The 24,796-nt window shown below is 39.9% G+C and overlaps 1 protein-coding gene across 1 annotated transcript in view; it reads left to right on the forward strand.

Moving 5' to 3' along the window:
* The first annotated feature begins 10,111 nt into the window (after nt 1-10,111).
* The window catches only part of snx7 (sorting nexin 7), a 24,740-nt gene continuing 10,055 nt past the window's right edge, over nt 10,112-24,796 (forward strand). The window contains exons 1-7 of the mRNA XM_020608981.1: nt 10,112-10,309; nt 17,384-17,572; nt 18,005-18,115; nt 19,593-19,751; nt 20,645-20,843; nt 22,292-22,491; nt 24,522-24,608. Of these exons, the coding sequence (XP_020464637.1) occupies nt 10,226-10,309; nt 17,384-17,572; nt 18,005-18,115; nt 19,593-19,751; nt 20,645-20,843; nt 22,292-22,491; nt 24,522-24,608 (1,029 nt within the window). The 5' untranslated portion in view covers nt 10,112-10,225. The remainder of the gene's footprint in view (nt 10,310-17,383; nt 17,573-18,004; nt 18,116-19,592; nt 19,752-20,644; nt 20,844-22,291; nt 22,492-24,521; nt 24,609-24,796) is intronic.

Here is a 24,796-nt window from a genome sequence, read left to right on the forward strand (position 1 = left end):
ATCAAAACAACCACCATGGCACCTCATTCAGGTGTTCACTGGGTGCATATGCTGAAACAGTTTTTAGGCTTTCTCAGGATTCTATATTTTTGCAAGCATGAATGATAGTTTTCTCTTCTCTACACACAGTTTTTAAACATATCTGAATCGGCATCCCAAGTCTTTTATATGATTGTTACTCACTCAACTGGAATCACTTACCTGTCAAACGAGGGTCAAGTACATCCCAAGACTCCGATATCTGCTCTGAGAAGCTGGGATTGAAGAGGTTTCCTGGATGAGTGACAAGTAAAGATATAAAAGACCAACCCTCATGGAAGTCTTTTATGGACTGATACTCCCCTTTGCTGGAAATAAGCTGGTGATTGGACACTTCATATGAAGAATTGTGAGTTTAAAAACATACTTGTTGATTCCTCTCTCCTTGCGTTTTTCCTTCACATGTTACATAGAAGGGGCTAATACATGGAAAAGACACAAGCAAGGGAACCATGGATTCATGGAGGAGGGCCTACAAAATGGAAAACATTAACAGAGCACTATTTACAAATGGTAATTAAAACAGGAATATAAAGCCTTGTTTAAAGTCGATGTCTTCACTGGGACTTTTTTAATTCATTTTCAATTTATTAGACCTGGTTATTGTTATCAGACAATATATTTGGGTATAGGTGGCTGCAAAGTGATTTCTGGGAGTGATTCTAGCAGATGATATGTTGTCCATGACCTGCTGTCTAACTCTGTCCCTGGAGTCTCTGTGGATCATTCAGTCCTTCCAGATGCTCCATTGCCCTCTGAGCTCATAGAAGACAGTGAAGTGGAACCCAAAGCCCGTCAGAGCTGACTGATAAACCTCACTCCATCTCATCCTGCCACACTTTAGCATTCCAGCAGAGTACCAGACCCCACTTTATCTGCTGGGCACCCTGGCCAACCATGGCCACTATCAGTGGACCAATTGCACTTTTCACATCCCTTATAGGGACCATTCTATTAGAATCATTTCAAAATGGTCAACACCACTGACATTACACAAACATAATCACATTTTATTGCGCCGACTTCACATTTTGAGTTATTTAACGTTAGTACATCTAATTCAGGTTTGTGAGCTATTTGTGTAAGTCTTCATGTTTTTTCTTTGTTTTTGTACTTGGGTAAAGCTACAGCTTTGGTTTTCATTCTTAGTTCTTTGTTCCTGTCATGTCAAGCTAGACCTGTTCCACCTGCAGTGAAACTGGAAAAAAAACACTTTTATTATGGTCAGCTCACCACAGTCATAAAATGAAAACATTTACAGTGAAGTAAGTTTTTTGCAATTATTGAATTTAATCTGCAGATTCACTCAGTGGGACATAAATCTTTCACTCTCCGGACAACTTTGGTGAATTTTGAAAAGTAACCTGTGATGGTGTATAGACCCAGTGACCACAACAAAATAAGTTATATTGATCTCAGAAACACCTTGAAGGACCTTCTTCAAATTTAGTACAGCTGTTCAATTGGATTGGAGGATGAACTGATTAGATTTTGGTGGTCAGTGGTCTAGGTCACTGTATCCTCATGTCTGTCCTATTCCCAGGAATTTGTCTGGTTAGTCAGGGCATACAACATACAACTTTTTTTTTTAAGTGGAGGACTCTTTTAATGACAGTAGAGCCACATCATGACAACTGAACAAATTCAATCTGCTAATGAAGAATATGATCAAAAGCCATCACTTCCTAATAGCATAAGAAAGGTTTTTCTTTAACCTCCTTCAAGATTAAAAATAATACCTTATTGCTTATTAAGGTTAACTCTCAAACATGTAAATAAAACACAAACAATTTTCCAACATTGGTGGCACTATCAACTTAGAAGAAATGCCAGAACTCAGGTGTCTGTTTTCATGGGAAGGAAAAGCCTCAAAACACTGAAAACAACCTGTGAGTTGACATCAGTGGTTCTTTCTCTCATAGTTGGGAAATGAGATATGGATGGAGAAGGAAAGATTGAAATGGGAAAGAGGAGAAAAGTGAGGTGAAAGGTGAAGATAAAAGAAAAGGAGATAAGGAAACCAGGAGACCAGAAAAGAGCGATATCCTGCTCTCTCTTTCTCGCTTTATAAATAATTCAGAGCGTGGAATCCCCCCAGTGTTGTGGAGTGTTTAGTAATGGCCATGCTAATTGCAATAAACAGGAGTGGTGTTTGAACCTACTAAAAGGCACAACAGTCTTAATTAGGCTGGCTTGGTCTGATGGGTCACTGGGAGGAAAGACAAAGAAGGAAGGAAAGAAACAGAGCGGATGCCAGAGGAAGGGAGCAAAAGACGGAGGTCTGACTGAAGCAGAAGAAGGGGGGGAAAGTGTGAAAATGGAGAGAGGATGTTTTAGAGCAGGGGTTCTTAACCTTCTGTAACTTAAGGCCCACTTTTGATTGTTAAAACATTTCTGAGATCACCTTGTCAAATTAAATAAATAAATAAATAATACGTTTGTCACTTCCTGATGATGTGTTGTGAGTGCTGTCACGCTATTTAAATATAACTGGTCACTGTAAATTTATGTGAATTACTGAGCACGCTTTAGTAAATACGTAGCTTTGTGAATTAGAAAAATAAATAATAACAAATAATGATAAATAATTATTATTTTTATTCTAACTCTTTGCAATATGACTCTGTGGCCTACTGGTAGGTGTACCCAATGACAGTTATTCAGTATTCTTAAGTTTAATTTGTTCTCAAGTTTTGTTCTCTATTGATGCCTGAAAGCAGCATTGTAAACTGTTAATGTAATTCATTGTACTGGTGACCTGATGAAATGACAACAACTACAGCTAAAGCTGCAAGAATGCTGTAAATGTGGAGGAATGCAATTAATATTTCCAATTAAATAGTATTCATTAAATTAAACTCAGTGCTATGTGCGATATATACAGTACTATGTTAAATTATTTTCCACTGGGTACCAGGGTTGAGTAATTTAACTGTCTAAGTTCAGTCAGATTCCACAGTGTTGGCATGTGGCACAATACACTGCTCTAACAAGCACACACTTTGTTTTCAGGGAGCTTTCAGTCCAGCTAACGGAGCCCCTCAGCTGGGTGTTTGTGTAGAACACTTTGGAGTTTTCCGACAGGTTTGTGTAAAGGATTACCAAGGTCAGTGGACAGACATAGCTTTTTCAACTACACACATGCATTTTTGGCACAATGCAACAAGTTCCTTAACCATCCTAAAGTTCCCCTTTCTGAACTCCACAGGACCATTAAACCTGTGCATCTTTTCTGAATAGCACTCTGAGGAAAACACTGACTTTCCAACTGAGACTTTCACCTGGAAAGTTACTTGAGCAATTTTCGTTCCATTCTCCAAAAGTTCATTCAGAGTAACAAGATGAGCAAGAGAAATCTCTCTGTTCCCAATCTCTTAAAAAAGTGATTTTAATTAATAATTAAAATTAGAAAATAAATGAAAAAGCTAGAAAAATTGTTAGTGCAAGTTAGTCAGTGCTGTTAGTTATAAATATATAATAGCAGTATTATGTTGCTGAACAATACCAGACAGTCCTACAGACCAGATGGTTGCACTGGTCTAGAGGAGAATTTACAAGTATGTCATTTGTGTTCAAAAGCATTCTGGGATTTTCCAAGGTTTGGCAGTTGTTTGGAGCTTCCATTCCACTACTCATGCTGCTTCAGGAACTAACCATGTCCAGAAAGCTTCCGTCTTCAGTCTAACAGCCACTTTTACCGCTGGTGTCCACCAGTGGGTTCTCAGGTTGCTTCCACAAACATCACTGGCAACCTTCTGACCACAACTCCGAATAGCCACACATGGAAATAAATACTATTGTAGGTGAAGGGACAAAGTAACCACATCAACAAAAGCAGCTAGAGGGAAAATCAAACACCATGCATTTATAGTCAGTGTAAATGATTAAATGTTTGTGCTGAAATCAAAATATTAAATATGTTATGTGCCGTTCGCACCTGTCAGTGAGCGAACGAGAAAGAGGCGGACCCAGGTAGCCGACTTCGATGCAAGCAGTGATTTATTATGTACAGTGATGAGGAGAAATAACAAAATGCACAGAGGGAAATAGTGCGTAGTCCTGTCGATGAGTAGTAACCAGGTGTTGACCAACAGTAGGAGGTGAGGAGATGGAGAGCTGGGCCGAGCTGCGTAGGCTGGGTCACTCCTGGGCTGGTCGGTGGGGATGGTGGCTACTGAAGGTAGAGACAGAGAGATGATGGCAATAGTGGAACAGATAGGCGACTGTGCATTGACCTGCCTGGGAGGGGAGAGTGGAGCCACGGTCCAGAGGAACAGTCCATGGGGGGAACACAAAACAGACGCTGGCTAGGGGATAAATACATACAAAACAACGAAAGAGCACGGAGAAAAAATGGCCTAGAGACAAGAACGAACTGGCAAGTGACTGAGGAGTGAAACCGGGTAATATAGTGAGCAACCTAATCAAGTGCAGCTGGTGATAAGGGAGTGAGGAACAGGTGAACGTGATGAGTGTAAATGGGCAAGAGACAGTAGGAAAGGTGAGGGAGGCCAGAGCGGCCGAGCAAACCTGACAAAATATGTAAAAACTGCCTAATGAGTTAAGTGATTGCCTCCCTTTCTGGGCTTGGAGGGCAGCAGGTGCCACAACATATACCCCTTTACTCATTACACTCCCATGTTAAAGCCAAAACACTAATCAGAGTGATGTTTATTTTCCACTTCTGACACACAAAGAACAGAATCACAGTGACCCCTGACAAAACCCAGCCACCTATATGGCAGTGAACACGTGTCATGATAAACATCAGAGGCACGAAAACTAGAGGTTTCTCCTCTGGTATAAAAGTCCAAAAGACAGACTGCCCCCCGCCAACACACACACACCTTGTCCTCCCTGAATTCACAGTGAAAGAAAAAGCAGCCATAATGAGCCTTGAAGGAGGTGAAGCTTTATTTAAAAAAAATCAATCAGACAGACAACCTGGTATGAAATGGCAGGGAGATAATGTGATGGTGTGATGTAGTGACCTTTACACATGGCCTGCTGCTACATACCAGCCCCTGAAAAAAACCTGACCTTTGTAGAACCATTACAGAAGCTTCTAATCTGAAAGGTGGCGGATAGGGAAACATATACACACACAAACATAATTTGCACAGGCAAGCATGCCACACACAAGCATATACTGCATCTGGTTCTTGCCTATGTAACTGTAAAGACAAATTCCTGTTTTCATTCCTCATGGGGAATTTACATAGAGCCATTATCTGGAGACTTACCCTAACCTAATCGTAACCATAACTACTACTTGCCTAACTTTAACCTTTTTTCTAATGTTACCTTAATGAAGTCATCATCCTAAAATTCACTGATGAGGAAGACTGAATCTCCGCCATGTGTTGACAGGTTTTTACATGTAATTATATGTGCACATGTGCACACATATACAATACGTATGCATGAAAACAATTAACACAGACGAACAAAGCAACATACAATCAGGCTTGCACACTGATGCACACACATACCCAGCAGCCTTCCTGTTGGCTGTAAAGGCCATATGTGATAATGGCTTCCTGGATGTTAATGCTCTGTCTGCTCCTCGGTATTGCTGCTCGCATTGTTTTGAATTGTGAAATGTCAAAAGTGAACCGGCACATTGTTTATAATGGCATTGACAGTGTTCATTTAGAGCAAATACAAAAAAAAATGTTCCATAGAGTCTTTGAATAGTTAATTATGTGCTGTAAGTGTGCATATGTGAGTGTGTATATGTGTCAACTGCAAACTGAACAATGTGACTCAGGCAAGTGGAGGACTAGCAGTAGGCCTAATTGTTACTGTAGAGAACAGAATGGATCAATAAGTATAGATCACATTCTGTCCAATAGGAATAATTGGTGATGTTTGAGCAAGCATTGTGGTAACACATTGACACAAGTGAGCTAGGAGGAAAACATCATCAATTCCAAAGAAAATGAGCAATTTGACAGTTTTAGTTGTTGTATCACAACTTGATCATCCACAGCTTTGCTTTACTGGGATCAAACAAAATAAATGGAGACTCACTGTTGGGAATTTTCCTCTTTATGAATCAAGAAACCAAGGATTTTTCTGTTGTGAAAAATTTTTTATGTTCTCTAAAATATAAATGTCCAAATTCCTTCATTAAGGATGTTAAAGAACTGAAACAGCTATCTTTCTTAACTAAAGATATTAATTTTATGAAGAATTTACAATTATTTTTCTCTGTCAAATAGTTGTTTGAATAGCTTTTGTTGTATGAAATAAAAAAAATGGTTCTGTCATAGCAGAACTCCTTTTCAAAATGTTATTCTTAATAGAAGATTAAATCATCATTTATTATTATTATTATTATACATCTTGTGTGTAACATACTTGGCCAAATAAAGGCGATTATTATTATTGGTGATGCCTATGAACAATGAATAAAGTGACTGCTAAACAACAAATCTAAAAATTTGGATCATACCCCAATATTTCAGACATTTACACAAAAACTGTTCATTGTTCCACTCTTACTCTTATCCTCTCTCCATTTTGAAATGTTTGTTCAAATAATGACAGCAAATAAGTGCCAATGATTGGCAGAAAACACCAAACCATTGTCCCTGTTTAGCTGATGAGTTTAAATGTCAGTGACAAAATGGATCCCATTGATTTGTCCTTTACGTACTGTACATTTGCATTGTTATTTATTGCATTGTTATTGTTATTTAATTCTTCTTTTACTTTGCTGTTATTATTTTTGTTCCACTGTGTCCTCCTTATATTTTAAGGTTATGGGGCTTGAGGTTTAGACGGTGTCTTCATAGTGGGAATCCTGCAAGATTTTATTCTCTTCTGTGGGATTTGTGCTCACTGCGGAGTGAAGGAATGGTGAATATGTGAGGCAGCAGCTGTGGTGGTGAACACAAAGCGCAAGTGCAGCCTGTGATCAGTGGCCAGGATGTGTCTATCAAGGATAGACTGAAGTGTAAAGCACAGCATGGCTTGTGCAACAGTGACATCTTTTGGTTCGCCGTTTTCTGGTGGAGCTGAGGCTGTTTGTCAGTACAGCCTGCAGGCCAGCCACACTGCAGTAAACAAAGATTATGCTAACATTATGCAAATGACTCTTCCATCTGTACACAACTCCTTTGTGTTAGCCTGCACTCTGTCTATGTTTTCTGAGAGTTATTTGAGTCCTTGAGGCGACAGAGCAGCCATATGTTGACAAGTCTGAAGTTGATAGGAAATCTTGTTCTGACAAATACAAAGGAACATACTATATTGTTTCAGATGCAGCGTGCTGGCTGAGCATGAAATTAGCTTTCAGACGTGAGCCAGCAAATAAAAGTCCGAACTTGGAAACGCTCACAAGTTGAGACTTGTTTTCTAAAGGATTTCTCTTGTCATATTTTTGGCACTTGACACACATATATAACATATTGTGCAAAAATTAACACTTTAGGAATTCAGTTGATATTTGTTGATGTGACCTGACCTATTTCCAGTGAAGAGAAACCTTAATGCTAAAGTAATGCATCTGCAGTTTGGGATTATTGCTTTGCAGTTTCAGCATGATAATGTCTCCATGCAAAAGCCAGGTTTGTGCAGAAATGGTTTTCTCACACTGAAAAAAAGGACTCACCGGGTCTTTTGATTTATACAAATTATGCTAGAATATACAACGCAATTCATTCATATTTCCTCTGTTAACATAATTCAAACAAGTTAACCCCTAAAGAAAATTATGTTGGTTTTACACATTATCATTGTGTGGGACCAATGTACACATTACAATCAAGTAAATCCAACAAATCAAGATCATCTTTATACACAGTCTCCATGGTTCTCACAATGAAATTAAGTGTTCTGTCCGAAATACTTGATTTTCTGGTTTGACAACAAACTCACTTTCAAAACTGATGTGGACACCTGATTTTAAGTTATGTTCAGCTCATGCTGAAAGCAAGCTTGAGAGAACTGGTTCCAGGTGCAGATGCTCCGTATAAATGAGCTGAGCTGCAGAAAACGCTGAAACTGAAAACTCTCCTTTCACTTGAGAATTTTATCATTGCGGTTTTATGAAAACCATTGTAACCTGTGTGTGTGAAATGTTTTATATTTAAACTATATGTTATTCTTGTACACAGGTCTACAAACAGCAAACTACTGTAGGGTGAAATCTAGGTCGGTTCACTAAAGCTACTTAGAAAAAGTTCTACTTTGTAAAAAAAAATGTACATGTGTTACAAAATCATACCAAAATTGCAAGGAACGTTATATTTTTGTTGTAAACAAATCCAATTTGAGCACTGGTCTAAAAATATGGGCCTGTTGTCTTGTCAGTTTTGACATGTACAATCTTAATAATGGGCCTATATTTTTACTTGTCAGAGCAGAATCTTGTTTATGCGACACATGAGCTGTCTCTCCAGCCCAACAGGCAGCTCCCTCTGGCAGTGAAGATGTCTCTGCCAACACTGAAAAGCTGCTTATGTAGCTGTTGTTAGCATGGCAAAATAAAATAAAAAAATAGTAATTTCCATATGTAGCCCAAATTGTCTGTAGTTATTAACAGTTGTTAACTACACCAAAAAATGGCAAATGCAATTTAACTACATGAATTGCAAATATGAATGTAGTTGAACTTCCAGCAAACTACTGCAAGCGATCCAGTAGCTACCAGTTTAATTATGTGGCAAAGTTTAATGTGAGGACCAAATGCAGACACAGCACAGGGTTGCCACGGCCAGAGAACAAGGGTTTAGAAGAAGCTGGTTTAGTGTGAGGACCAAATGCAGACACAACACAGGGTTGCCACTGCCAGAGAACAAGGGTTTAGAAGAAGCTTTATTTTATTGTCATTGTAACAGTGTGACACATACTGTACAACGAAATTTTGTTTGGAGCCAAGGGGCCCGGGCCACTGCTTGCATGCGCGCCGCCATCACGGGCAACTTTGGAGATTCAGTGTCTTGCCCAAGGACACTGCAACATGTGGACTACAGGCACCGAGATTTGAACCCTCAACCTTCCGGTTGGGCGACGACTTTTACTAATAGAAAGAGTGACTACAAGAGAACAAGATCATACATAAACTAACACATTAAGATAAGCGAACTAGAAATACAACTGGCTCAGGGGTGGCAGGCAAACAACAAAGGTGGCACAGGAAACAACACTAATGCTGGTTAGAAAAACACAGCTAAGCAAAACCAGACAAACTTGAGAGGAAACACTATAGTAACATATTAACAAAGACCAAGTAGCAGCAGGCACAGAAACAAAAGCCGGGATACAAAGAACAGCTGACTGACCATATAAAAGGAAACTAAAGTCCATAAACCAAATGTTTATGTGGCAAACAAACAAAGAGAGCTGGGGCAGAGTCCACACAGGGAAACAAGGCGCAGGGAAAACTTTCTGAGAACGCACAGGGCAAGAAAGGGAGTTTTTCTTCCCCACTGTCGCCAAGTGCTTGCTCAAGGGGGATTTGTTGGGTTTTCCCTATGTAATAATATTGATAACAGTAAGGTCTAGACCTTACTTTGTAAAGTGTCCTGAGATGACTTTTGTTGTGATTTGGCGCTATATAAATAAAATTTGATTTGATTTTGATTTGAAGAAACACATAAGGAACACAAAGGAAGTATCACAGACAAACCAGCTCCTAAACTGAACAAAGCAAATTGAATATACCTTTAAATGGTATATGAATGTGAATATGAATATGAATTAACAGAGTAAAGCTGGGACAGGTGAGGATTACATAAAAGCAGAAAGTGGCTTCAAAATAAGATGGATGATATAAATGAGTGGTCCCTTCAGGGTGATAGTTCTCTCACCCATAGGGCATTAGGGGGCCACTGAATGGCTTGATAAGGATGAAAATGATGTGAATCATCTCAAAGTCCACTTCCTTCTCTACTGTTTTGACAGTGACAGTGTGTAGATGTGTAGTTACATTAAATAATATACCACTCCACCCACTCAACCAGAAAAACAGGTAGATGAAAAACCCTTTTTTGATCAGGTTGAATCAGTCATTACACCGTCTTACTATTAAGCTATGTATGACTTTTATTTTGAAATCAGTTAGAGGAAGTCCAGATCTCAATCGCTCTTGACGTGTTTCTGTTTCTCTCAAGTTGTGGAAGTTTATCTCGCATGTCTGTTTGATGAATTCAGTTCATTTACAAAGTTTGAAAGTGAGATGAGCGAACACACGGTCCCAGCAGACCTCTCGGGACACATGTTGGACCTGGACGAAGACGAAGACCTGGAAGTTTTCAGCAAGGTAAAGAAAAACTCGCAGAAAAGAAGCCGAGAGCTTGGGACTCTCAGTTTCAAACAGTGCACTGGCTTTGTAGCTACGTGGATTTGACCCTGACACGGTACCGCCTTAACTTAGGGACGTTGAAGAAATAACGCTGGTTCACATGTCTCGTCCAGTCAGTACTGAATGTAGACCTTAACTTAGCGCCATTCCGTGTTGGTACCCATCGTGACCACACACTGTAGCGTAAAGACGGAAGAAAGCCAAATGTCCAGGATCAGCTGATGAGCGGACTTTAGGACCCGTCCTACCCGATGTTGCCTCTAGGCAAGGCTAACGCCAAATCCGTTCACTTTTTTTGTAATTTCACGTTCATTTTCTCTTCTACAGAACTTTACGCCTTATAGAAAAAAGCATTTTAGAGCTGTATCTAATCTAGAGGTTCCGCTTTTCAGTTCGGCTTAAAAAAACAAGACCTGACTGTTAGCCATGGGTTGCCTGTTTTCAGTGAAATTAATTTGAGCTTGATTGAACAATTTCAAGTTAAAATAATATTGAACTGATGAATATTGGGGGGTTATGTTTTTATGATTTTATATAGGCCGAGTTAGAGTTATGTGTGTGGGCCATGTAGATCACTGTGCACATAACCAAGGACATGCATTGGGAATGTTTTTCTTACACTGGACTCTTACTAATCCTGTCACTACTTGACAAGCTGTTCAAGAACCTCACTCTTTGTTTGCTCATCAGTCACAGAGCTATAAGTCTAAATGTGTGTTTGGCTCACAGTTATATATTTTATGGTATAATTAGAGCTGGTGTAGAATGAGCATAGGCTACACAACATACTGTAAAGATATTGTAGATTGTCTTGCTTTTTTAAAATAATGTATTCTCTAATGTGTGAACATGGTAGGGCTTTAGAGAAATGAGAGGATCAGGGTGAATGGCTTTATTCTGAACATTGTTTCTGTGTTGTGCTGGGCTTGATTTAGATCAAAATGTAAACAAAAGGAGCTTTTATCATGCAGAGCTGGGTGGTCATGCGTTGGCCTCCATTTCCATCCGTTTCTAACATCACGGGGTAATTGTGCTGACCTGTTTTCAGTTGGCACCGCTTCCACCTGGGGCCAAGTGGGGCTGAGGTTCCCCTTCATCGGAGCAATGTCTTCGAGATACGTGGTTAGCTGAAATATGCACCGTGACAGTGACTGCACTGGTGAATTTGTGTAATCATGACAGTGATGCGAGGGAAATTCATTACATTTAACATCAAAACCAATCCCAGCCAGCAATCGGGCGAAGGCAGGGTACACCCTGGACAGGCCGCCAGTCCATCGCAGGGTCTATCACATACAATGTACAACAAATGAACGTGTTAGGGTGATTTTTATTTTTAAGTAGATATGATTAGAATTAGTTAAGGTTTTTATTTTATAGCATACATAAGTATATATACTTTAATCTCACAGTTATGTTTATGTAGTCACATATCACCCTATGTGTTCACTAAATCACTGGTCAATATTTATAGTGTTTGCCAACTGGAGCACTGTTTAACATCAAAGGGACTGGTTCACTAAAACACTGAATCTCATTAGATTTACAGCTTTGGCAAAGAGGGTCCACAGTTACTTTACTATCACCACCTGGCAGATGAGACCAGGGAAATAGGGTTCACTGGGATACTATGGTTAGAAACCAGAGATTAGATCTGAAGGCAGGAAGAGGAGAAAACTTCAAAGGTAGAACCATATGCACACACAGCCAGAGCAGTTTTACTGGAACCGGAAAGCAATGCCTAAAATGGAGCAGTTAGTTGGAAACAAAGGAAGAAGTGAGTGTCTATGTAGAAATTAAGACAGTATAGGTATTCCTCCCCTTTTAGGGTGCAGTCCACGCCCATTGAAGCAGAGAGGACGATTGGAGGATGGATGGACTGAAGGACCAATAATGGGAGAGTTAAGTCTAAACCATGGCTTCTCCCCAACAGTTTTTGACCAATTAGATAGTAGCACCTTTTCATACAAATATTGTATACCGGCAAGTTGAGGACAGTCTTTTCTGTTTTGCCTAAACAGTGAAGATTCATGTGCACATGCTTATTTTGATACGTTAATGCATAATAAATTTCACATAGTGAAATATATATCTTTTTATTAGTCTTCTCTTTTCAAAAGAAAAAGAACTCTCCCCACAAACGCCTAGTACCAAGTGCTCCATTTTACAAGGGAGGCTAATAAGACCCTTGTGTGATCAAGATGTGGAAGACAAAACAATGCATTACAGTGCACTGGAAACAAAACTGCTCATTTGCAGCTAGGCACATGCCAGAGCTTGGCAAGAGAAGTTGAAAAACCCATTGCAGGCCTTTTCCACTGTAGGAACCTACCGACACGTAACGGAATTTGTACTGCTTGTCCCGGTTTCAGCTTTTATTTCCGTTGTCTTCAGCCATTCTTTGGAGATGAGTTCCAAGAGCTAAATTTCAGCACCTCTGAGGGGGAATGGTGATGGCAGAGTTGTTGCCCATCACTGGTTAAACATCTGTGTTGTCATGTCTCAAGTGCCTTACAAGCACAGTGTGTAAACATATTTATATCTCTTTAGAGGACTTGTTAGATTAGAGGTAAAATGGGACTTGACTGCGTACAAAGTGGCAACAACATCACCTTTCTACAAGTCTGCATTCTGACTGTTCAGTGGCTGTTTGGTAAACTGCTCCAATCCTGGCAGACTTTGTTGCGAGCATGGTTAACAAGAATTTTGCTTGCTGACTAGAAACTGTCTGCTCAGCTGTTTAGAGAGGAGGGTGGGGTCACCGTCTTGTAAGCAGTGATTCACATTAGAAAAAATACAGTGGAAAGGCAAAATGGAATAGACTACATCGGCCCTTCAGGTTCCTCCAGATTACGAGTATGGGAAGCTTCAGGTGACGGCTCGTTAAGTTTCTGGGGTGGAAAAATGCTAATGCACCTCAACATAATGATCAGGTCCAGGGTCACTTATTGCAGTTGGGTGGTCTAGCTTTTTTAAATGTAACGTATGAGAGGCATGAAGGCTCAAAGCTGTCAACAGTTTTTCCACCAGGTCATGTCTAATCCACCACAACTTAAAATGGCATTTGTGGTACCTGAAAACATGTAGAAATTGCTGTTTCTATCTCCCCCTGAGGCTATGAACACACAAGCAGTTCATCACAAAAATAAAGCTGTTAATTTTGGTTACTCTTTATTTGATCTGAATAAACTGTACTGCTCCATTTCAAATAACACACTGATTAGAGACGTTCTGTGTGTTTCCTGCAGAAAGAGGCAGAGTGAGAGCTCCTTGTAGGAAGATGATAACTCACACTATCTGAGATAAAGTCATGACATTTTCACGTAATAAGATTTCTTAAAATACTGTAAGTCTGGATGTTCAGCAACCAGAATTCTTAAAAATGAGATGAAATGACTTAATAAAAAATGTTTTGTATGTAGATAACAAAACCACTGATACTGAAACTACTGAATATTGATCAATGCTTCACCACTTTGAGCTTTCTAGAATGAAATATCTCATCAATTATTGGATTGCCACGGGATTTTGCAGAGACATTCATGGTCCCCAGCAGCTGAATCTCAATGACTCTAGTGATTCTCCGACATATGTTGTTTTGATGGCGGGCTGACCATTGACCATATTACTGTTGGTTGCTTGAAATGTTTATAATCATGGAATCAAAGCTTATATTCCTTTAATATCGCTGCTATAAATTGTTCTGTTGCTCTGAGTGAAGAGGAGCAACAGAACATCTACAGTTTCTCTCTTTAGTACTGAATGTACAGTACTGTTGGTGTGTGGCAGAGGAGATGGACCAAAAAGGCTTTATTCAGTCCAGTATTTTTATGAAGCCTTATAAAATTCTAACCCCACATACCATCTGGATAGATTTTCAAATTGAAATGCGCCCACAAGGTCCAGATGGCTCCTCGAGTTAGTAGTCAATGACAGACTGGGCAAATCACTGTTGAAAATCATAATGGAAAGTCATAACAGTCACAGTCTGCATAAGTTGGCCAATCGTGTACCTCCATTCAGTGAAGAGTTTTTTTGGATTCAGTCATTATAGTGTGAAATACCATACACATTGTTACATTAATGCATATAATAGTATAGTGTAATGTAACAGTCTGCAATAAGTAAATGTTAAAAATACTCCATATTCCCTGAAAAATGCATGAGCAATCACAATGAGATCATAGTATCGATTCAGACCTCTCATTTTTATGTGACAATGATTCTGTAGTGATTGTATTAGCTGGGCAGTCTCTTTCATCACAACAAAAGACAATTGTGCATTAACCTACAGGTTGTGTAAATCAATCTAATGTGTGTGATAGACGCGGAGTAAAATGTTTTGAAACAAGAAACTTTTTAGGACCAACAAGAATGTGAGTCATGGAAAGGCAGCGTTGGGAAGGAAGAACAAATGCATTCTGTTCTGACAGAAACTTGCTGTATTTGCACTGTCGTACAGTCTGCTGTGTAGAAGTGGATTCAAAGATGTTGACAGTCTGCAGCCAAAAGTAACAACCACATATTAGTACAAATACCTGGAATGTCACAAAATTGCCAGGAAAACTTGGACTCACTGTTTCTTGGCTAGGACCAGTAGCCAGTCAACAAAGACTTGAGAAAGTTATTACAGCAGCCAACAAATAGCCTGACATGCAACCTCTTGTAAAATGACAAAATGTTGTTTGTGCACTTGGGTTTTTGTAACACAGTGTGTTAACCAGAGGGCTTAGAGGCAGTGCTAGGTGGATTTCGTTACTTCTAGACAGAGCTAGGCTCACTGTTCCCTATGTCTCCAGTGTCACCATGCAAGTGGTATTAATCGTCCCTTCTGACTTTCTGCTAGTAAGCAAATAAGTGTATTTCCTAAAATGAAGACCTGTTACTTTAAGCCACTGTCAATGTGGAGTCTTATGTGTTCTGTGTGCTCAGAGTATGTTACAGCATTCCACTTGACACCCACATTGAATATGGTATAATGGATAATGAATTTAGTGTGGTGGTGAAACTGTGGTCACTGACCTTTAAACTAGTGTGCCTCTTGTTAAAGCAGATGATTTAAAGGATAACACCAGTGAGATGACCCCCCCCAATATTGTCAGCCTATAACAGAGGCATTATAGGCTTCCTGATTTAACTGTCTAGATCCAATATCCTTGATCTATAGACTATTGAGCTATCTATATCATTCATATGAGATTAAATATACATTTTTCAAAAAAAAAGTTTTTTGCATTGTATTTTGGAAAATGTCACATTGGTAAGTTTAATCATGTGCACAGATCAAACTTTTACAAGAAACTGCAAGTATAATGTTGCTATAGATATGGATTACTGCTCATGGTGCCGAGAGTTCGGACCGAAAAAGGGAAACGAGCTTTTGGATTTGCCGCTCCCTCTTCGTGGAATAGTTTCCAAGCAGATTTTAAATTTACTGAATTATGCTCAGTTAAAGCTTTTTATTCTCTTATGGCTCTTAGGCAACACGACTCTATTGGTCAGTGTAGGTGTTTTTAAATTGGTTGTATTGTTGATTATTGTATTTATGGTTTTGATTGTTTAAATGTTTAATGTTTTTGATTTGTATTGAAACTTATGTATTGACGACATGTGTTGTTGACCTCTTGGCCAGGTCACCCTTGTAAAAGAGATCGTGATCTCAATGGGTTTTTTACCTGGTTAAATAAAGAGAAGTACTCATGAGACAGTAAACGGTATATGAGCTATGAGCTAATGGTACTGTATGATGTATGAACATTAACAGCGGTTCATAACCTCATTGTACGGTATTACTGCCCTCCAACCCTATACTTAATTATGTCAAATGTACTCACGATAATGAATAAATTAGATCATATACAGTATAGGCATTAAATAAAATATCAACAGCAAATTAAATTACTTTTCCCTTCAATGCACAGTGATGAGATGATACCAAGGTTTATCTCAATGCAGATCAGGGTTGCCAGGAGGAAAATAATTATTGCCCATGTAGGACATTCAATAAAATTCAGTTTTTATTTGTATAGCGCCAAATCACAACACAAGTTGTCTCAGGGCACTTTACAAAGTAAGGTCTAGACCTTATTGTTATTATAAGTTTTTTGCATTGTATTTTGGAAAATGTCACATTGGTAAGTTTAATCATGTGCACAGATCAAACTTTTACAAGAAACTGCAAGTATAATGTTGCTATAGATATGGATTACTGCTCATGGTGCCGAGAGTTCGGACCGAAAAAGGGAAACGAGCTTTTGGATTTGCCGCTCCCTCTTCGTGGAATAGTTTCCAAGCAGATTTTAAATTTACTGAATTATGCTCAGTTAAAGCTTTTTATTCTCTTATGGCTCTTAGGCAACACGACTCTATTGGTCAGTGTAGGTGTTTTTAAATTGGTTGTATTGTTGATTATTGTATTTATGGTTTTGATTGTTTAAATGTTTAATGTTTTTGATTTGTATTGAAACTTATGTATTGACGACATGTGTTGTTGACCTCTTGGCCAGGTCACCCTTGTAAAAGAGATCGTGATCTCAATGGGTTTTTTACCTGGTTAAATAAAGAGAAGTACTGTGGGATATCAATTAGCTATTAATAGTTCGGTTTTGCTATGCACTATTGAATGTGCTGATCTCAGAGTGATCGGCCGGCCACACTCGAAACCGGCCATTTCTGATTTCTGATGATCGATCGGTGCATCTCTAACAAACATTGAATTTTATGTGCTCTCCATAATGTCTGTGAAGCCAGGTTTTGCTTCATTTTCTGTGCTGTAGAGCTCCATTGTTGTCCCAAAACTATTAAAAACACAGCAGTGGGCCCCAGCGCTGGACTGGATGTTATATATTGTATCTGCCTCACAAAAAACATGAGGTCAGTCTTTTTTTCAAAAAAGATGCCAGAAGGCAACTTTTTTACACTTTTTGAGGTAAGAGAGAGTCAACTGCATGCATGTGATCGCTGCTCTCTAACATCTCACATTGTTATAGCAAGAGAAGCAGTGCTAACAGAGCCATTATCTCATTGGTACAGAGCACATCGCTGGCCGATGGAAGCTCCATGCCCAACTCTCCCAGCTCCATGGTCAACCAGTACAGACTGGAGGAGGATGACGAGGAGCAGCAGAATGGCAACACCAAAGACATCTTCATCACCGTTGACAACCCAGAGAGCCACGTCACAGCCATTGAAACTTTCATCATGTACAGGGTCCTGACCAAGGTAACAGTACATGTCCCTGCACATACTGCATGAAAGAATGATCTTATCAAGCATCTCATAGTAGCGAGTCAGTGCTTGGTCTCACATGTGCAAATAAAAGCATTTGCCAGTGTTTCCATTCTACTGCATAATTGAAAAATGTAAATATAAAATGAAAAAATTAGTTTTAATTTTCATTTTTGTGTAGGTGTAGTTAATTCAGTTATTTGCTTTTTATATTTAAAGCGATGCATGCTAGCAGTTAGCTGTTCTGCTCTCAGGCAGCAGGGTTTTTGCTTCTAGTTCATTCAGTATGAGGAGTTAGAGGGATACTGCCTCAGTTTGGTGTATCATAAACACTACCAAGTACAGTATATGTGGTAACGCTCCAGCTGCTCTGAGAGATGTTAAACCTACATGGGGGGCCTGGTATTGATGTAGAACTTCTTTCAGACCACCCGGAGTGAGTTTGATTCCTGTGAGTATGAGGTGCACCGGCGCTACCAGGACTTCCTTTGGCTTCGAAGCAAACTGGAAGAAAACTACCCAACACTCATCATCCATGTATGTATTAACACACCACATTACTTCCTTAACGCACTATGGGCTTCACTTCCACCATACCAGAGTTTTGGATGATTCTCTTTAGTTGACTGCTCTTCTGTCTACACTTAATTAACTATATCTTTTAAGCGTTTGAATTTGTGGAGAAGAAATGGAACTGCAGGCTTTTCTTTATCACATTTTAACTTAAACGCTATTATCCCATACAAAGGACTCTAAGATAAATGGATATTCTTCACTGTAGTGGCCCAAAGGTTGTCGAGCTACCTAAAAAGGAATAAGCTCACTGACGCCTCACTGCAGAAAGCTGGATTATCAGGTTTTTCTGGATGCTTGGAGCACACAAGCATGATCTGTCATCAAATTCAGTTAGCAAAGAGCAAAAAAAGACATTTGCTTGTGGCGTTCTTAGATCTAGCTAATGCCTTTGGTTCTGTACCACACAGCCTACTGTGGCAAGCACTAGCTTATCTTAAAGTACCAGACTTAGTTAAAGGGTTAGCGAGAGAGTATTTTCAGGATATCCAGATTCACAACAGCAGAGCTATACTACAGCTTGGTAGCAACTGGAGATAGGCATCATGGCAGGATGCACAATCTCTTTTTGCCATCAATACCTACTGTGCTGAAGGCTCCCGTCAGTGATCAGGCCACAGAACCTCAACATCCAGTCTCTGTTGATAGACATTTCCCCTTCCAACGTGATTCTCTGCACTGGTTAATTAGGTCTTTGTACATGGCCAACTTTCTCATATACAGTAGGCTTCAGCCAGGATGTCCTCCCAAGGTACCATCAGCTAGAATAAGATGATGTGCTCGGTGGAGTCTTCCCAGAGAAGCGGAGTAGGGTGGTGGTTGTAATGCGCTAGAGAAATTTTTGCTGCTTTCACCGCTAGCTTCCAGTTTCTTGCTGAGGTCAGGATTCTTGCAGACGTTTCTGGCAACAGGTGTTGTGTGTTCCTCAGCTCTGACAAAGCCGATAAGCTTGGATGAGCAGGTGTGACTGTTTGTCATCAGTCCTTGACTGATTACTGTAGAGATTATACAATGCAGAACAAAAGTTTTTTGTCCTCAGATGTCTTTATTTTATATGATATGGTCTTTTCTACTTGTGTACTTTTTACGGTTGACTTTGTGTGTCTGTATATTGAACATCGGTTAGGATTTAAGGATTCAAAGATTTACTATTTGTCAAATATACAAACTAGTATGTGGAGTGAAATGCAGTGTGGTGTGCTCCTAAAGTTGTGTAAAACAGCTAGTATGAAAAAGAAGGATTAGGATAAAAGAAACATTTAAGGATTAAAAAAACAGTTCTCAGTAAGGAAGTCAAAACTGGAGGTGCTTCATTTTAATTTTTTAAACTAAATGCTGAGTGCTGAACCATCAAACGTTTGCTTTCTTGGGTGCAAGTTAGGACTCTGTGCTGCCACTGTTTGGCTCTCTGACTGAGTACTAAGCGTGGGTCTCTCCTCAGCCGCTGCCAGAGAAGTTTGTGATGAAGGGCATGGTGGAACGCTTCAGCAATGACTTCATTGAGACCAGGAGGAAAGCGCTGCACCGCTTCCTCAACAAGATCTCTGAGCATCCCATCCTGTCCTACAACCAGCACTTCAAAGTCTTCCTCACGGCACAGGTCTCTCTCTCTCTTTCTCTCTCTCTGTCTCACACACACACACACTCAAGCATTAAAATGACCCTGTTTCAGGCCTCTTCAGGAATCAAGGCATTGATGGGGGCTGGGTTCATAGTGACATGTGCAGTATCTTCACTCCAGAGTACATCACATTGTACTGTATATCAGCTAAAGTATGTACACAACAAACACCATGTGACAGTTTCCTGGCTTTGTTCTTTGTTTTGTTGTTCTTTCTCTTTTGCTCTCTTGTCTGTTTTGACAGGTAGTTGGAGACAATAATCCACTGCAGTTGGATGCACCTGGGCCCAGTGACCCATGGCTCTGCGCACATCATTTTATTTTCTCCTCCAATGCTGCTTTAACACTCATTTTTCACTCATCCATATACCACTAATGAGACTGATTACATAGCACATTATTAGTGTTTCTTTGTAAATTCTTTCTTATTTGGAATCTGTGTTAAAAATAAATGATTGGTTTGTTTATTTGAAACCTGTGTCTCCTTTGCTTGTCATGGCTTTTGAGCGAGGTCGTGACAACCAGCGTACAATTTAACATCCTGTATATTACAAAAAAAGAAATAGCTTTCAAAGAAATAGTTTCACTACTGAAACTACATTTCTATGTACAAATGAGATGCAACATGATAATAAGTGAGCTTTAAATGTGTTTGTAAGTGTATTGTTGAACATCTCAGACTGTCGCCCATGTTGTCATTGTTAGGGGGGTCCAGAGGCTTCAGCAGAAATGAACTTTCAAAAGTAACCCAATGCAAATCAACAGAAATAAGCTAAGCTTGACCTGAAAATGCTGGGTTCTGAGGACTTAACTTGTGTATGGTATGAGTGTTTTACAGTTTCAAAAAAGCCCTTTGGTATGATCTCTTACAGGAGCTGGCGCCTCACAGGAAACAGAGTGCAGGCTTCCTGAGCAGAATGGGGGAGACTGTGAGAGCAGTGGCCAATTCGGTACGAGGTCTGAGCAGCCGGCCAGAGGAGTTCACTCTAATGCAGGAGTATTTGGAGAACTTCAGCAACAAGATTTGCTCTGTGAACAAAGTCACCCAGAGGGTCATCAAGGAACAACGAGGTAGTACAGCAGCACCCTGACGAGTCATTTTCATAATTTAAGGTCTATTAAAGCTTATGAAAAAGGATGCATGTCATAATTATCTCACTCTGCATCTAATCAACTTAGCTCCAGCTGGTTCAGAGCTCAGCAGCAAGGTATTTTTAAAGCCCCTGCAAATTACCCTTCAAATATAAAAGATAAACTCCACCAATTTTTTCCCCCTTAGTGTGTCTTCATAGATGTTGGGAAATGCTAACGCATATGTGAAACAGTGTTGTGTAGCTGAATGAAAGCTGATAAATAGCTGAACATTGTGTCATCAGCAAACTTGAACAGAGGGGTTAAAGAGGACCTGTGCATAGGTCCCCGGGGAGTTGAGGTGCTGCAGGATGTAATGCAGTGCCATGTTGAGTGCATCATCTACTGACCTGTTTGCACAGTAGGCAAACTGCAGGGGGTCTACGATGTCCTTCAGATGGGACAACACCACTCTTTCAAAGGACTTCATAGCTACAGATGTCAGGGTGACAGGTCTGTAGCTGACTGAGGGTTTCTTGGGAACTGCTGAGCTACTACTACTTACTGCTGAAAATGCCCATGGGTTTCCGTCATGTAACTTGTAGTATAATATGAGAGCTATCAGTAATTTTCATTAGAATATGAGAGGAATTTCAGTAGTATGTGAAAGTATTTCATGTGCCTGAGAGAAGTATCTGATTAATGGCCTTACATGGTAATATCATGGCAATATCTGAGTACTACAAGTTTGAAAGTGAAAAAGAAATCTGGGGGTGTGGAGTTAGAAAGAAGTAACCTTACCAGGTCTCTGTAGCTCACTCCTCATCTTTGTTTGAGACTACAAGCTCCAGGCTACATTAGTCACTACCAGTATAACTGCCCCAAAATTTTGACCAGTGTGTCAGTGGTGTTGGTGGGTAATAAAGGTGTCAGGTTCTTGTATGAAAGAATTCATGTTAAAAAAAAGAAAGAAAAAGTTCAACTGATTTTGATACCTTTTTTGTGCATGCTGAGTTTGATGATGTTATAAGAGTACAGTGCTAAATCAGTAGATCAAGTATTTAATAATTCTGAATAAATAAGTGATAATAAACAAAAAAGAATATCACGAGCATCCAGATACTCACCGTTTTCCTGGTGGTAACAGGAAGAATAACTGAGTGAATATATTTTCAAGGCTTTTAAACAAAAACAAACCACAAACCACACACTACTCCAGGTTTAGCTTCTCTACTTTGTTTCCTGTCACATACAGAATTTATTATTTATTTTATTTTTGAATTACAAAGCATTACATGGTCAGGTCCATAGGAACTTATAGGACAAGGATACTAGATAGACACATTTTTTGGAGTGTAACCATTGATTCATTCCACAGATGATTTACAGCAGAGAACTGTAGCTACATCCAGGTGGACTGTGTTTACCTGTGTTCTCTGTGCTTATAGAGTATCTGGATGAACTGAAGCAGTACAGTCCAACCTACGTGCAGTGGGCAGGGTTAGAGGGGGAGCTGGCAGAGCCCCTGAAGGATGTGGCCAGCTGTGTGGAGCGGTGCAGTAAGGAAACAGAAGAGCAGATCCAACATCTGTCTCAGGTCCTGCTCCCCATCTTACACGAATACGTCCTTTGTGGTGAGACACTAAAGGTGAGCCCAGACCACAGTGATGATGTCTGAAATTCAACTCAAAATGAGATATGGGGGTCCTAGGGCCTCGTTTGTCAAGGTATCTGCACAACAAGTTCTAAATGTGTAAGTAGGAACTGTCTGTACAAACACATTTGCTGTTTATCGGAGTTGTGCATGCACAGCTTCACATAATGAACAACGATCTACCGTATGTCACTCGCTTACCCTGTTGTGGTGCACATCCATCTGATCATGCAAGTGCAGGCTCAGTTACGAACTGAAATGCCCCAGCATGCCAATTACAGTCAGCCACATCTTGCAGAAAGTCCTGGTAGCCTTAATGATGAAAACCATTGCAGGCAGCAAGGTTAAGTTACTAGAGCTTTAAAAAAAGATGCTGGAGCGTCCTCGCAGCAGGCATGTGGGGAAGTCTCATTCCTTGTGTTCCTGTAATGTTATTATTGTGTTTCACATTGTGTTCTACATTGTTTCCACGACTCCCACACTTCGCTGGTTGCCACACGAGCGGTGACAAAAAGAATGAAAAATTAAAAGAAATAGTATGCAGCTGTACCAGTTGTCAGCACAATAAAATACAGTGCAGACACTGCAGCGTGACAGCAAAGACACCTGACAGTTACTGATATGCTTGATCACTTGCATTAAGCCAGATGTTATGTTATTATGAGTCTAGTGGCAAGTTTTATGTTAAAAATGTAATACCCGAACATATCTTTGAAAATGTGGAATAACAAAGGGTTAAAATTGTGCACATACTGTGTGCATTCTTTGTTGATAGTGTGTTTTGTGTTGTTGTTTTTGTTTAGATTATGTGCTTTACTGTGCCTGAGTCTAAATAGTTGGAAAAACAGCCACAGGACAGTACTTTATGCAAGACAATTTAAGGTTGCAATAATTTCATATTCAACAGAAGTATTGTATAGATATAATTCACGTAAATGTTTTTATCATACTAGACAGCACTCAGACAGTGTAAACCTCTGCCAAGCTCACTTTTCTCATAATCTGATTCATTCCACGCAGAACTCCAAAAATGGACTGGACAGAATTATTGACACCTTTTCAACATCAACAGAAACAGTTCTATTTCCAGTCTGTGATGCTCCTTTAATTTGTAATAAAACTCACCTGTAGTGATCAGCAGGTGCTGGAAATATAGAAATCACAATTTCAACCAGTTATAATGGAGAAAAGTTGACTCAACCTTTGTGTGGTGTGGACCACACTGAGCATGGAGAAAAGAAAGAAGAGTAAAGAATTGTCTGAGGATTTGAGAAGCACAATAGTGGAAAAGCATGGACAGTCTCAAGGCTACAAGTCCATCTCCAGAGATCTGGCTGTTCCTGTGTCCACTGTGCACAACACTGTCAAGAAGTTTACAGCCCATGGCGCCGTAGCTGATCTCCCTGGACGTGGACAAAGGAGAAAACTAGATCACATTGCAATGAAGGATTATTCACATAGTGGATAAAGAGCCTCGGTTATTTGGTCCGATAAGGATAATCACCTTTATTGGCCAAGTATGTTACACACAGAAAAGGAACTTGTTTTCGGTACAGAAGCGATAGCAGCCATCTGCAGCGCCACCTCAGCCGATGGCTCTAACCATCGGGGGCAATGGGGGGGAGGGTTCAGTGTCTTACCCAAGGACACTTTGACACGTGGACTGCCGGCACCGAGATTCGAACCTAGGTGTGCTACCTGATATTAAGTTGAGGGTGTCAATAATTTTGTCCAGTCCATTTTTGGGGTTCTGTGTGGAATGTATCGGATTTAACTTTTTTTTCTGGGAGAAGTGTTATCTGACAGAAATGCAGGGGTGCCCATATTTTTGGCCACCATTGTACATAGTTTCTAAGTCGACAGAGATGTCCGGATGCTTGAACCCACTATTTGTCTAAAAATGAGCAATATTCTTAAACTCACACTCACCAAGTCCAGGTCCCTTGACATTTAGTGATTTCTGGAAAAAATATGACTTTGAGCAAGTTTTGTTAAAAACCAAAATTTTCACTGGTGTGTCCCAGGCTGTGATGAGACGTAGAGACAACATCCAGGCTGAGTTTGAAGCCAAGAATGAGACCCTGGCATCCAAAAAAGCTGACAAAGAAGCAGTGAGTACATTTTCCCATCGACACACTGACTAAAAGTCCAACACACATAATTGTTTCTTCTCTTTCTGCATCCCTCTGAGCCATCCAGTGTGTTTGTGTCCCCTCCAGTCATCTGACCACAGTGCCACCCTCAGCTCATATTGAGAAGATAAAAGGGCTTCCTGGGAGGATTATCTAGATATCCAGGC

Source organism: Monopterus albus, unplaced genomic scaffold (assembly GCF_001952655.1).
Source record: "Monopterus albus unplaced genomic scaffold, M_albus_1.0 scaffold96.1, whole genome shotgun sequence".
In the NCBI taxonomy this organism is placed as follows: Eukaryota; Metazoa; Chordata; class Actinopteri; order Synbranchiformes; family Synbranchidae; genus Monopterus; species Monopterus albus.